Below are 15,066 nucleotides of genomic sequence, written 5' to 3'. Positions count from 1 at the left end.
ATCCCACACCAAGCAAAACACTCCATTTGGGGTAGAGATGCACCGACATTACTGACATATTACCAACAGAAATTATGCATTCTATTGACAAAACGATGAATGTTAAAGATAATTGTCAGATTAACCAATAATGAAAGTGATAGTTGCAGTTCTAAAAAAAATGCATTGCTATAACATGTGTTTGTACTAAGAATGTTACCAATATGCATAAGCATCATCTTATACAAATTACACTGAAATGTCACATCACATCACTAAATACCAGATAGTTTAACACATTTGTAGGTGCTGCTATAAAGGTCAGACATGCCTGCCCTCACATCGGCCCCAAGGCTCTGAATCCAGAGGGACAGTGCATTTATTGCATAATATTTTAGACACATACATTTATAAATCCTAACAAACTACGCAAGAGGAAAAATCCAGCTCCCCTAGATTATTTAGGTAGCGGTGAAACTAACAATTACTTTCATTGTTAATAATCTGCCCAGAATTTTCTTGATTAATCTTTTTTTTCTGTAAAATCTGAGAAAATGGTGGAAAAACTAATTTCAAAAGATATAATTAACTATAATTTCCAAAAGGCCAAGGTGACATGTACAAATAATCTGTCAGATTTCAACTCTGAGAGGCTGCCCCCAAAATGTGTCATTTTCTGCCCTGGTTTCAGACAGCTCATCAAACTGTATTCAGGGGCATTCTGAAAAGAGCTGGGGTCTCATTTATAAAACTGTGCGTAGGATCCTTACTATAAGTGTACATACGCCCAAAAGCCCAAAATGGCGTACGCCAATAAAAAGTCAGATTTATAAAACCGTGTGTACGCACACGTGTAAGCAAAGTTCCCTTTATAAATCACAGATTACCTACAAGTGTGCGTACTTGAATCCGTTCTTATCCCGCCCTGTACACGCCCATTTTTAACCATAAATAGTCATTGCAAAGCACCTCGTGAATGCTAATCAGTCTATGAATGACACTGGCAGTTGTTAGACCGAATCATGATGACTGGCGGAGAAAAAGCAAAAAACTTCTCAGACGTTCAGGAATTGCTGCAAATTGAATTATAATTTCAGCCTGTTCTTGCACAGTGTAGGGAAACCTGATCTATAACTACATGTATTAATAATACGTCCAAAACGGCAGGTATTACGACACTCAGGAACAGCTTCGATATACCGTCTATAATAAGATTTAACAGAACTATATATTATTTATTTATTTAGGCTTTTTTATCCAAACAAGCCTTACTGATAAAGTTGAAGTTTACATATAATACTTATTAAAAAAAAACACTTAGCTGTCTGACATTTCCCTCAGGAAACAGCCGGTTGCCTCCAGAGTGGCGAGGACCTGTATTTGGACCGGGATGGCACGGTTCCGGCGCGTTGTCCTACTGGACCCAATTCAATACATAGATCCAAGAGCTCAGCTTGAGGGAATCTAAATCAGCATATTAGCCGGTCATCGTCATGGTCCCTGAAGTCTCTTTCTCTCCTGATTCTTCCATTTGGGGGTTTGGGGTCCTCCTGCAGGGCCAGCAGTGCCATCATGCAGCATTACGCACGGGGGTCACCGCAGTATTTGTTTACAACAATTTGTGATTGTTAACACCTTGCCACCACAGCATCAACTAGTGGTATCCCCACACCGGGATACAATTTGAAGACGAAAGAAAGTGTAATAGGTAAACACTTTTCGTCATGCAGGTTTTGTCACGAACAGTATTAAAGTTCGGACCAATAACAAGGACATTAAGGGTAATGATTGCGCGAGAGCTTAACGGCTGTATTTCCAGACTTTTTTAGTTATTTACACTGTGTTCTGCCGTTATCTAATGCTAGGGTATTTGATGCTATCCTGTATTCCATGCAGTTGGGCTATCCCCTTCTCCTCCATGCGCTCTGTAGCGAACGATGTGACGGCGAGACAGCGCCGATTAAACATTAAGAACACATTTTTATTAAAGATTTGAGTTGGAGGTGTTTATGGAACAAGTATCACTAAGTACAAGCGCAAATAACACTGCTGGATTTCATCTTCATGGTAACGTGGATGATATGGAGTGAAAAAATGTGCGTGAGGCATATTAATACGTTTTTACTTTCTGCAGTCTGACTTCAGTTCACCACCTCACCATCTGCGTCGCCAATTCCTATTTTGTCTCCAAAATGTGCGTACGCGTGGGTCAGAGTTTGCGTGGAGGACCGCACATTCTCCCGTCAAGTTTGTTTTTTATAAATCACAACCTTTGCGTGGGAAGTGGCGTACGCACATTTTCAGCCCCGTTTTGTGCATACGCCACGTTTATAAATGAGACCCCTGGCTCTCTTGGACAAATTCACTGAAAAAGACTGCTTTTAATTTGGCTCTTTCAATCAGTTCAATTCTTTAAACCTGCGACTAAGGGAATCAGTGCTACTGTTTAGCCAAATGCAGTGCTTAATGCTCTATATATTAATTATAATCCACAATTAGACTCCCTGAATATAAGATCACGTCACCCTAAAACTATTAAATCTGGTTTGATCAGTTAATTAAGAAATATAATCAACAGAAAAATCGATAAAGAAAATAATCGCTAGTTAACCTAGCTTACATTGCTGCTTAAACAGGAAGAGAGCCAAAATAATTGAAATAGAGGGAATAAATTAATTCTACGCAAAGGCGGGCATGGACACTATTCATGTATTTACCATTTATTTGGTCAGAAATGTGTTGTTAGATTATGGCTCTCACATGCCATTTTTAATAGTTGTTTGTGATTTTGCCGATCTTAGAAATTGAGGTTTGATGCATTGTCTGGCTATGAGTCATATGGGAAAACTGAACTAAAATGTACATTTAAATGTGTGCATCATGGGACAGAGAAAACACAGACACAAAAAGGAGCAGTTTTCACCTCAGCAACAATCAAAACAAAATCAGATCATACCCCGTACATCTAGGTCAACTCGTCTGGAATTCATAGTTAGGAGACTCCCCAGGCTCATCAACCAGGCATGAATAATCCATGTCCAGATTTCAATTAGCCTGCAAGCAAGACTCATCAATGCGTGTGTGTGTGTGTGTGTGTGTGTGTGTGTGTGTGTGTGTGTGTGTGTGTGCGTGCGTGCGTGCGTGTGGGGGGGTGCTCCAGAAATAACTAACTTTAACACTGATGAGACAGAGAGGAATGCTGGGCCTGGAGCCATTGCTCATTTACAGATGTCTGCATTAAGTAAAACCCAAACAGGGTGAGATATCCATCTGTCTTCATCTTCCATCTCACTTTCCTTTCTCTCTCATTTCTGACGACATCATAAGGGGCCTCGGTTTACCTTTACTTAGAGCCGCTGTGCAGCAATACAGCGTTCCGATGTTCTCTTATCAAATTAGGCTTAAAAAAAAATAAATAAAAATAGCTTAGCTGTTGGTTTGGAGGGGCTGGAAATCGCAAAGGATTCCCATGTCTCCTTGAGGCGCTGCAATGATGGCGAACCTAGTTATGTTGAGCAGCGTGCACTATATGTAAATGACAATCTGTAATCTCTGCTTCGGCAATACGTTTGGCAAGTTATTTGATTTTCAGTTAGCTTTGTATTTTTCTTATAACGAGCTGAGAAAAGGGCCGTTTCTTCACTCGTTTAAAAATATTAGATCCAAAAAGGGCAACATATTGGAAATCGCTCCAGTGAATCTGTGATTTATGATCAAGAAATTGAGAACGTATTATTCCTTTTTTTTCTATTTACATTCAAAATGTAATAACAATGGCACTCTCTATTGTTGATTTTGTATTGTTTAAAAAAAAAAAAAAAAGGTTCAGATAAAAGTGTTAAGGGCTATTTCATGATGTGTGGAGCCATGACCATAAAGCCTTTATAGCCACATCACTGCTGCCTGCCAACAACACCCAATTTCCAAAAAAGCGTTTATAGACTTTAAAAAAACAACAAAGTATCTTTATGTAACTACCTATGCATTTTTCATATTAAATGCATTTAGCCTGGAAAGCATCTTGAGTGTGGAATCTGCTCGGTGACCACACAAGCCACCAGTTAAACAACACCAGCCGGAGAGCGGGGGTATTTCACAAGTGATTTCCTCCCCTTGGAGGATCAATCAACAATCAATCCATCATCAATCAAATGCGCAACCTTTGTATTCATAGCAACCATAAAACTTACCTACCCTTTAGGTCCAAATACCCGTGGTCGATGTGTCTTTATCACACTCAAAGACAAGTGATGTGCTTGACCCTGAGAGTACTGGCATGGTACAGCATCTCTGTCCTAATACGTGCATGAAATACAACCACTATAGCATGACAGCATGAACACAAATAGACATAAATGGAGATAAATAAGCTGCCAGGTGAAGCATGAATCTCTAGCCTCTTTATCTCTGACTGGTGTATAAGCTACGATAGAGAACACACAGGGTCATTATAGAGAGCAAGCAATTGCTCAGGCAAATCAGATTACACAGCGTAATTGTGAGAGGGGCCATCCGAAAGAGCCTCTCAAACTCGTAAGGAGGCTGTTCAATGAGGAGCACTGTGTGGGTTTTGTCCGTGCACATGCAAGAGTTTGAGAGTGTCGTCACCACTATCAGCAGTTCGCGTCGCTGAATTTTCTGTGATCACATGCTCAACGAAGCACACACACACACACACACACACACACACACACACACACACACACAGGCTTATGCACTAGGCTATATGCAAACAAAATCATACTATTTGTTCAAGGTATAACCAAATAAAATATAACAATGATTACCATCAAGGTGCCCTCCTTTATAAGAGATGATCAAGCAAGAGAAACATTTGAGTGACTATTTCCTCCCTCTTTCATAAAACAGATATCAAATCTTCCTAAGGTCACATGGTCTCCTTGCACATTTCCATATTTACTGTTCACAAAGTCCTCAAGATTATACCAGCTCTTTATACTGTATATAGCCGGGGTTGGGCATGATGACCTACAGTATGAATGTCCTATGTTCATTTGCTTGAATCAAGTAGTATTGCTCCACAGGATAGATACAGGAGTCTTCTGGCCGATGGAATGCCATGATAGGGCCAGTGACATGGTCAAAGGGTCATTACCTAAAGAACAGCTTAAACAGGACAAACACTAAAAACCAGCTTAAAACCAGTTCTTGCTCGCCCCTTCCTTCCATCATCACATTTACTCAATGCACAATCCCAGGCTCTGTGTTTTTTTGTTGGACATTTTGACACAAGAGAAGTGATTTGGCCTGGCATAAGTAACAGCCTCTGATTGGTCAACACACTCACCTCACTGTGCATTCTGGGAGTCAAAATTGCCGGGGCTAACAGTAAAACAATGTAATTTCCTTTTCATACGAAAAGATAAATAAATAACCGTTCAGTTGTGGCTTTATCATTCCGGAACGATTGTGTCTTCAAAAAGACACTGCAGTTCCAGGCTGGATTACAAAGCTTCTGGAAGGCCTACGGTCACGCGGGAGTCCTCTTTGGAAAGGCCCAGATGTTAGCTTTCATGCGAAACAATCACAATGACGATGGCTTGAAGCGATGCGGAGATATCAAACATTACGGAACTTGATTTATGGATTCATAATTATGGATTCATTGTACAAAAGACACTGTAGTTCCAGGCTGGATTACAAAGCTTCTGGAAAGCCTACGATCGCACAGAATACCTTGTTGAAACGCGCATCGTGTGGTTTTATGTCGCATACAAACGTATATCGTCGGCCCCATAGAGTGAAAAACAACAACATAGGAAATGATTGTCCAAAAAAAAAAAGCTCAAGAGAGGGACGCACATATATAAATATCTATGGACTGGAAACGCATATGTTACAATATCAACAATGTTTAGGCAGTCAGCACTATTTTACACAAAGGCATGCTGAGATCAATAAATCAGATCAATCAACTTTCTTTTCCAATGTACGTAGTAGTGATGTGTGGGATGCAGCTATATCCGTGGCCCCGGCAACATTCTGATTAATAGCAGATGGGTTACGGGCGGGGTGAAACAATACGTCATTAATGAGGAAAATAGTAATTTCATTCTCTAAAATGTGAACCTAGCAGAGAGCAGAGCAGCTGTCAGCAGACAGCTTCATTTTTGATCAGGCAGGGCGTCCCCATCAAAGTACAGAGTGCCATGGTTAGCATAGAGACAGAGCACATTTAAGTGTTCCCCATCAGAGTGGAAAACAATTCATTGCGTACATGACTTGTATTGCATAAAGGTGCATCCTTGTCAATTCCGTCTGTGAGCAAACTATAGAAAAATGCCAAAAAGCTGCTGTGTGGTGGGATGCACTAACAACATGATAAATAAGCCATAACTAAGTTTTTATAAGCTGCCGAACTGAAAAACAGAGCTTTTTGGAAGACAAAAGTGGATCCAGAATGGGAGGAATCAGCAGGAAGAATGAGAAGACTGTGGGATCCTTACACCTACCACTTACCGTAATGCCCAATGTTACGTGTACAGCAAGCATTTTCTTACCAAGTCAAATACCCAAATGTCAGTTTTAGGCTAATTATTATTCTGTAAATTAAGCTAAAGCATTGTGACAGTATGCAAACCAGCAAATGTTTAGGATCTTTGTTCGACAAATGCCTGAAACGACTGATTATCGAAACAGTTTTCTACATTTTTCTTCTTAGCAACTCATCAATCTAATCAACTAGTCATTGCATCCTTAATCAAGAATTACATTTGAGATATTTACTGTAGTGTCTCATGGTGGCCTAAATGCTGACTTTAACAAACTAATTCTGGATTTATTTATTTGTTGGTATGATAGGGGTCAAAATGATACACTACTGTTCCAACTTTGGATAATGGTTGTATGAATGAGAGTGTGGCTCCAAGCCACAAGCCATCGGCCGGTTACTGGCTTCAAGGTATACCGCGGTTTGAAAAAAGTCACGGTTTCAAAACCACTTATATTTTCCGTCATACCGTTCCTGCGGTATGAGGTGTTTTTTATGAGTCGTCAAGGACAGAAAGTGCAGTTTAGAAATCCCTTTCCCTGCCAGTGTGTTTCAAAATAAAATGCATTGTGTTCAATGGAAAAAAAGTTGTTGTTTTTTACCCAAGCATTTCAAAATAATACATTTTAAAGCTGTCATTGCAATACCGCAATACTGTGAAACCGTGATATTTTTGCTGACGGTTATCATACCGTCAGAATCTCATACCGAGCCATGCCTACAAGCAACCAAACTTGAGTTTCCTTTGTTAGGTGTCTGGGCTCACCTGGACAAGCTCGGAGCAGAACTGCTGCTTCTTCACATGGAATGACACAAGTTTAGGTGGTTCCAGCATCTGATTAGAATGACTCCTGGATGCCTCCCTGTTAAGTAATTCCAGGCAGTCCAACTAAGAGGACACCTCTATACCTAAAACATGCTGGAAGGGATTATAATGTATATCGCATACAGCCTGGAATGCCTTGGGTTCCCATTACATTACATTTAGCTGACGCTTTTTATCCAAAGCGACTTACAATTGCTATATATATATATATGTGTGTGTGTGTGTGTGTGTTAGAGGTTGCATGCCTCTGGAGCGACTATGGGTTAAGTGTCTTGCTCAGGGACACATTGGTTGATGTATCGCGGGGAATTGAACCCAGATCTCCCACACCAAAGGCATGTGTCATATCCACTGTGCCATCACCCACCCCAAGATGAAGTAACTTGGGAGGATGTCTGGGCTACCTTGCCCACTACTACCGCGACCCAGACCTAGAAAAGCAGCAGAGAATGGATGGATGGACTATAGGTGTAAAATATCTATTTATGTGCAGCTGTAGTCCATACACGCCACCTGTATTTGGCTCCAAAAACAAAATGATCAAATCACGTTTGACCCATTCCATGCCTGCTCCATCAGCTACAAAGTTGCTGAGGCGGGTGCAGTTCAGAGCCCAAGGCTGTCCTGATTACTCACTCCAGGGAGTCCACTAAAGGGAGGAGTACAGTGAGGTTGACCGGCCTTTTTTACAGCACATCATTTAGACTGAGCAATATAGCTTTGGGAGAAAACCTGCCATGCCAGAGAAAATGAGATAGGCCTATAATGCCAAGTGGCATTTTGACCTGGTTTTTGTGTGTGTGTGTGTGTGTGTGTGTGTGTGTGTGTGTGTGTGTGTGTGTCAATGATACACAATTACACACCTTATTAGAAATTAAATTGTGAAAACCATCTCAGAACTAGATTTGTTTTGGTGAATAAGAAAGCATATTTTGTCTCCAACAATATGTGAATGTCTTGAAAGCCATAAGCAGGTTCACTAAATCTCATGTTGTTGGGGAACCCCTAAAACCTCCAGATGAACCCTGCAGACAATAGATCTAAACTGTACAGTAAAGCGTGACTGTGCTGGCGTTAATGAGCACTGAAATGTGTGGCTGCGTCATTTCCTTTTCAACTCCCTGTAGGAAGTGAATGGACACCCCACCATAAACACTGGCCATCATAATCACATCACCTCCCACTGGAACACAAATTCACGTTTGCCCTTCAACACACTGTTCCAAACTTAAACACCTTATCACACACACAGAAACATGGTGGAGATGACGCAAACTCAGGGTCAGGGCTCAGACCACCAAAGAACCAGAGTTTTAGGTTAGTGTATAATATGGATGGAAGATAATAGTGAAACTAATACTAATTCCTTAGCAAAAGTAGCCTAACTTGGTACTCCTGCATCCCAGTTTGTAAACCAACTGCCATATCTGATTTCCAACATGCTGGAAGTCCAATAAAAAAAAGAAGAAGCCCACAGTATTGTAGAACATTGGTGTAACGGGTGGGTGGATCCTTTGCACAGATGTTGCAAGCACTCATTCTCACTCTCATCTGTTAATAGCCTACTACAGCCCCAATCTTTAGAGCAATACATCACAATTTCACAACACAACAATAATAATGATAACAACAATTGGTGTGTGTTTGTTTCTTATGTTATTTAAATGTCAGTCAGACACGTCAGTGAAAAGGGGGTAACTGCATCTGCATCTTACCGTCTAAATTTTCTCTGTCGCTGATGTGCTGGAGGTTGCAGCCCGTGTCCTCCCGGCTCAGCTCCGGCTCCGGCCGGTAGGACTCGAGCCTGGAGTGGTTGCTCCTGCGATGTTTAGGGCTCGAGGACACGCAGCAGGACGTTGTATTCCCCATGTTGTAGGCAGGTTTTGGTTATAGTCCAAACCCCAAACTGTATCTTCAGCCTTCTCCTGGCCGTGCTGTTAGCTTTACTACAAGAGAAAAAACGGGGCGGTAACGCGGATTGCCAGACCTGGTGCAAACTAAACCCCGGTATCCGTTACACGCCCTTCCCCCGAGTCTACACTACACTTAGCAAAACAAGTGCAGTCATTTAAAAGGATGATACAACACCAAGGTAGGTTAGTACATTTAGAAGAGTAGCCCAACGTCCCCTTCCAGACGTCCAGGCGAGGGCAGATAGCCTAACGTTACTGCCTCTAACAGGCTTCGGTTTCACACTCGACTCACTCGACTTGCAATTTCGGTCTGAGCGTCCAGTTATCTTCAATAACACATTTTGATACACTATAACTTTATGACGACGGGAATGAATATGAGTACATGATTCTTTAGCTAGTCGGGGGAAGATATATATTTTTGCTCTCAGCGCTACATGGTTGCCGATGTACTGTGTAGACTGCTGCTACATCCGCTGCAGTGGGGCTTTCAGGTGCTCGTCGAAAAGTCGGGATTTTCGACAATAAGTATGGCTTCGCACTTTTAAATGGATTCCGTACAGCCTAGTGGTTTTTAACCCACGAGAGCGCGACATAAATCAATAATGATTACAATAAAAAAGAAACTTCGAAACTAACCACGACTTTTGATCTAGGCTACTACTCCTGGATCTTGTTGGCATTATTTGTCCTTCAAAGGCATTACGTTTAACTTTGAAAGCGATAGGCCTATGCAAAGAACAACATACAGTTGGAGTGATCTTTTTTTTTTTTTTACGATAAGTTATCCACTCTGTATTCCATTTCCTGCTGTTCGTTTTTCTGTATTCCCTTTACATGTATGCAGGTAGACATGACAATATTTCCAGGACAGCGCTGTGGCTGTGATGGAAAAGGTTCCGGATCATTTAGGTGGTAACCTAAAATAGAAAAATACACTGTCATGGGTTCAGGTGAGTTCCTGAGGTCCATCAATAGTCTGTTTCAATCCACCAATATTTATCTACAGTTAGAATAATAATAGTAAACTAAGAATACATAGTAATTTGTCCATGTTTTAACAGGTGGATGTACGCTACGTATATCCCTGGGTTATGACATGTTATGAACCCAAACGTGGACATCTGTAACTTTCTTCTTACCCATATTTGTCAGTGCCATTTAATTATTTGATCTTAACTCATGACTAACACATCCATGAGGGCGTTTTTTTTTTTGCCTGTGCCAGAGTGAATAGTTGCTCATATTAAACCCCTCTGCAGGATTAAGTGAGATTACAGGAGATAAACAAAATTAGATCCTGAGTAATATGCTAATCCTTTGAGATGTTTTACATGACATGCAAGACAATACGTAGCCTACACAGTGTGATGCCTCAGACTATCTCTGATGATGCTGAGACTGAAGAATGTATGAGAATTGATTTTTTTGCATGATTACATTGGTAGACATGATCAGACATGGTGCTGTAGTGCAGCCTGCTGGTACTGCAACTGCATTGCATTTAATGCGAGAATACAGCCACATTACAGCCCACATCAGGTGTTGAGAGGTTTCTTCTAACCCTCGAGTTTCATCTTCAAAACGTTTAAGATACACAGCCATTTGCAAACCAAGATCACAGACTTAAGAGTGTCTGAGTGCAGGCAAACACAAAGCAGTGAAGATGTAGCACAAACAAAAAATAATAACGTAGACAATTTTGCACATCTTTAATTGAGGTGTTCCATGCAAAATTCAATTCAATTTTATTTATAGTGTCCCCATCATTTATTGATAGTGTCAAATCATAACAGAAGTTATCGCAGGATACTTCACAGTAGTTAAGTAGGTCTAGACCACACTCTATGATTTAGACACCCAACAACCCAAAACAAAAGAAAACCTATATTATAACTATTAATCGGTTATTCGTTATGTGCCTGGAGAAGCTACACACTTTTCCTTTTACTGCAACACATCCTTGAGTTTATGAGAAGTTGATTGTATCCATTAAGTCAGCAAAGGTCATCACTGAAAGCCGGGGCCAATCTTTCCTTCCCCTTAGCTTCAACATTCCCGTGGATATGATTTATGGAAAATGTGTTTAAATACTTATTCTACTTCCCCTTTCTTCCAGCATGCACTGTGCAATAATAGTGTGGCTCTTCCACAGCATGTATGTTATCTATAAAAGGTAATAAAAGAGAAATTGCCTTGCTTTGTCCGTGACAGTCCTAGCAATGAAGTTGAGTCATAATTTAGAAGGACAGCACATCACGTTCTGACCAGAGACCTGAGGTTGAGACTCACATAATGGAACTATATTACAGTGTCCTGTATGTAGCTCTTATATTTACTGTGTGGAAGAAAAAAAACACAGAGAGACTGAGCAAGGAATTTATTAAAGTAAATACATACAAAAATGTAATTAAGGTGTGATCATAACAAGACACCAGCTAAGGTGTTAACCTACGGAGGAGAAATAATGCACCAACAGAGAAGATTGTTAAAAAGTTCTAATTCCAGCCATGTATACTGAGACGAAACAAAAAACTGTAGTTAAAACAGTTAGTTAATACAGTTCCACAAACGCGTGTATTTGTTGTCATAATTCACTTCCCTTTTTATCGGTACAAACAATGCAAACTATGAAAACTACAGGGTAAATCTGCCCACATAAATATTAACGCCACAGGTTAGAAGCAGATAAGTCCTCATACAGATGCACTACACATCCTGGTGGGTCTCTACATTGAATACAAAAGAGAATGGGTGATAAATGCAGTGATAATATGCTTGCATCAGGATTTCTGAAGTGGAATAACATAAAACACAAACATTGCTAAGCCCTGATGAGCTGATTCCCTTTGAACATTTGGCTTCTGTCAGCATACAGAATGAACAAACCATAGAAAAAAACAGACCACCACAAACACTATCAATTTATATATTTTAATACAGCCAAATGGTGAAAAGGATCATAAAGGAATGTTTAATGCAGTTCAGTTAAGGTGGTAACTGCGAAGGCCTTGGTGCCAGATATAGGCAGCGTGGCCTCAAGCACTGCAGCTCGGCCTTCAGCATCTCATTCTCTTTTTCCAGTAAGATGTTGCGATTCTGCAGTTCGTCCATATGGTCCTTCTTTCTCTTCCTGTATTTTCTGGCACTATCCCTGTTCAAAGGGACATAAGCTCCTCGTAATACTCACTGATAATAAAAACCCTGACCTGAAACAAGGTTCTTGTTTTTGCTGGTGGTGGCGCTTTGGATAATCAGAGCCAGAAACATTGACATCATGGTGTAAACACATTTTACAGCAAGGACAAGGAGTGTTTTGTGTGAGTGACTGTGTGTGTGTGTGTGTGTGTGTGTGTGTGTGTGTGTGTGTGTGTGTGTGTGTGTGTGTGTGTGTGTGTCTGTATAAGCAAAACCAGAGTCCTCAAGACACCCCACAGAAGCAGAACAACACAGTCCACACAATCAAAGAAATCACTCGACTTTGTGTCGGTAGATGTCTTTTAAGGCTCTAAGCTCCTCAATCAAAGTCTTGTTTTGATTTTCGAGTAGAGCCACGCGGTTTTCGAGGCATTTGACATATTCCTTCTTCTTTCGTCGACACTCCCGGGCGGCTTCCCTGGAAGCAACAATAGTTACTGTAAAAAAAAGAAATGCCTGGACATCTTGGCTTTTCTCCCAGATACAACAGAGAACTCATTCTAGCCATGAATCCGTTTCACACCAAGGGAAACAAGATAACTCAAAACACAAAGGATACAAAAGGGTTTCTCAGATGAGGATGATTATGAACATGTTTGTGACATTAGATACCATCGGGATAGGACTTCACATAATGGAGACAAAATCACCAACAGAAAAACAAACTCCCAAAAAGTGCTGGTGGCGACACAGGGCTGTTTACAGCAAACACACAGTAAGCTCAAAGTTCTACAGGCAGCAAGCAAATAGCACGTTGAAAGCAGGAGGTAAGGAATTTTGCTCAGCAGCAAACCAGACTTAGCCGCATTCGGTACAACTGACCTCCTTACAAAAACAAGTTCTAATAGCTGGCCAGCCAACTCGCTCTCACTCCAAACATGCGTTACACAGCAGATCATTGGGAGTCAGACAACCTAGGAATTAGCAGCTAAACACCCTGGATGGAGGAGAATCATGCGGTGAAATGATAATAGGCTTGTGGATCTTATTATTACATGCACTTATTGTCATACATTGTCATTTAATATTTACTAGGTGTTTGTGTATTACACAGTAGGCACAGCAGAAAGGGCACTCCAAAGGTATACAGTGTAAGAAGGCAACTAACGGTTAGTTTCAATGTTGATTAATCTGTCAATTATTTTCTCGATTAATCGATTTCTTGTTTGGTCTATAAATTGTAATGGTAAAAAAATGTTGATCAGTGTTTACCAAAACTCAAGATGATGTCCTCAAATGTCTTGTTTTGTCCTCAACTCAGTGGTATTCAGCTTACTGTCACAGAGGAGTGAATAAACTAGAAAATATTCACGTTTACGAAGCTAAAATTCAGAGGTGACATGGAGGGGAAAAAAAAAAACATGTACTGGGGACACTTTTGCGAGATCTCGAGTTTGTGACATGGAGGAAGAAAATAAAAAAAAATGAAGGAAAAAAAAAACATCTTGACTTTCAAACTCGAGACCTCGAGTTTGTGACATGGAGGAAGAAAAGAAAAAAAAAAACGAAGGAAAAAAAAAACATCTTGACTTTCAAACTCGAGATTTCGAGTTTGAAAATATAACAAACAATAAGGTAACCTTAGTAGCTACTAAGCTAGCTAGCTACTAAGGTTAGCCTACAGTAATTGACATCAACAGTCAACGACAATGTTCATAATAACACTTCACGTTGTATTAATTAGTAATGCTTATCAAAATAAACAATGTATGTATTTAGACAACCAAGGAGATGAAATCTTTATGTCATGCTACTAGCGCCGCTAGCTTCTAAGGTTACTAAGGTTAGCTGGCGCTAGCTAGCTACTAAGCCACACACACACACACACACACACACACACACACACAAACACACACACACACACACACACACACACACACACACACACACACACACACGCGCGCAAGGTAAGTGGACCTGCAGCCTAATGTAGTGTCAGTAGTAGTGTAGTAGTCACTCCATGCACATCCATCAGGGGCTCCAGTAGAGGAGTGTGCTAGCTAGCGGCGCTAGTAGCACGACATAATGATTACATCTCCTTGGTTGTCTAAATACATACATCGTTTATTTTGATTACTAATTAATATATTCCAACGTCAAGTGTCATTATATACTGTCGTTGACTGTTGATGTCAATTACTGCAGGCTTACCTTATTAGAAATTCTTTGTAGCTACTAAGGCTTTCCTTATTGTTTGTTGGATTCTTTTTTATTTTTTTTCCTCCATGTCACCTCCGGGGCTCCATACAAATCAAAGAACTTTTTTTCATTAAAATTGACTCGATTATCTAAAAAGTTGGCAATTAATTTAATAGTTGACAACTAATTGATTCATCTTTGCCGCTCTAATACGGTGAATGTTTCCAAAAGAGCCAGACTGATGTGTTAAGGCCGATACAGATATTAACATTTGAGAGTTCCAATAACAACATATTGATCTAGTTTCATTTTTTAACATGAACAAAAAAACTGACTATGTAACGGTAAGATTGTTCTTACACAAACAAGATATAAGAAGTTAATTGTTGAGCTTCAGAGGTGCTGGTACAGTAGGTGCATTCCCCACATTTCCAGTATTTATGCTAAGCTAATCGGCTGCTGGCTGTAGCTTCATACTTGGTATACAAACATCAATCTTC

General features: G+C 40.4%; 2 protein-coding genes across 8 annotated transcripts in view; both read right to left on the bottom strand.

Moving 5' to 3' along the window:
• The window catches only part of ccny (cyclin Y), a 46,032-nt gene extending 36,304 nt beyond the window's left edge, over window positions 1–9,728 (bottom strand). For 4 of the 6 annotated variants that reach the window (XM_078280281.1, XM_078280285.1, XM_078280284.1 and 1 more), the window contains exon 1: window positions 9,032–9,727. In XM_078280281.1, coding sequence (XP_078136407.1) covers window positions 9,032–9,185 — 154 coding nt within the window. In that variant the 5' untranslated portion in view covers window positions 9,186–9,727. Of the gene's footprint in view, window positions 1–9,031 lie in introns of all 6 variants that reach the window. The other 2 variants (XM_078280282.1, XM_078280287.1) reach the window with 2 other exon arrangements.
• Window positions 9,729–11,594: 1,866 nt separating this feature from the next.
• LOC144537348 (cAMP-responsive element modulator-like) overlaps window positions 11,595–15,066 on the bottom strand; it is a 6,207-nt gene continuing 2,735 nt past the window's right edge. Inside the window, exon 3 of one of the 2 annotated variants that reach the window (XM_078281012.1) lies at window positions 11,595–12,383. In XM_078281012.1, the coding sequence (XP_078137138.1) occupies window positions 12,218–12,383 (166 nt within the window). In that variant the 3' untranslated portion in view covers window positions 11,595–12,217. Of the gene's footprint in view, window positions 12,846–15,066 lie in introns of both variants that reach the window. The other variant, XM_078281013.1, reaches the window with a different exon arrangement.

This window comes from Sander vitreus, chromosome 22, assembly GCF_031162955.1.
Source record: "Sander vitreus isolate 19-12246 chromosome 22, sanVit1, whole genome shotgun sequence".
NCBI classification, from domain to species: Eukaryota; Metazoa; Chordata; class Actinopteri; order Perciformes; family Percidae; genus Sander; species Sander vitreus.
This window is presented reverse-complemented; position numbering and strand designations above follow the sequence as displayed.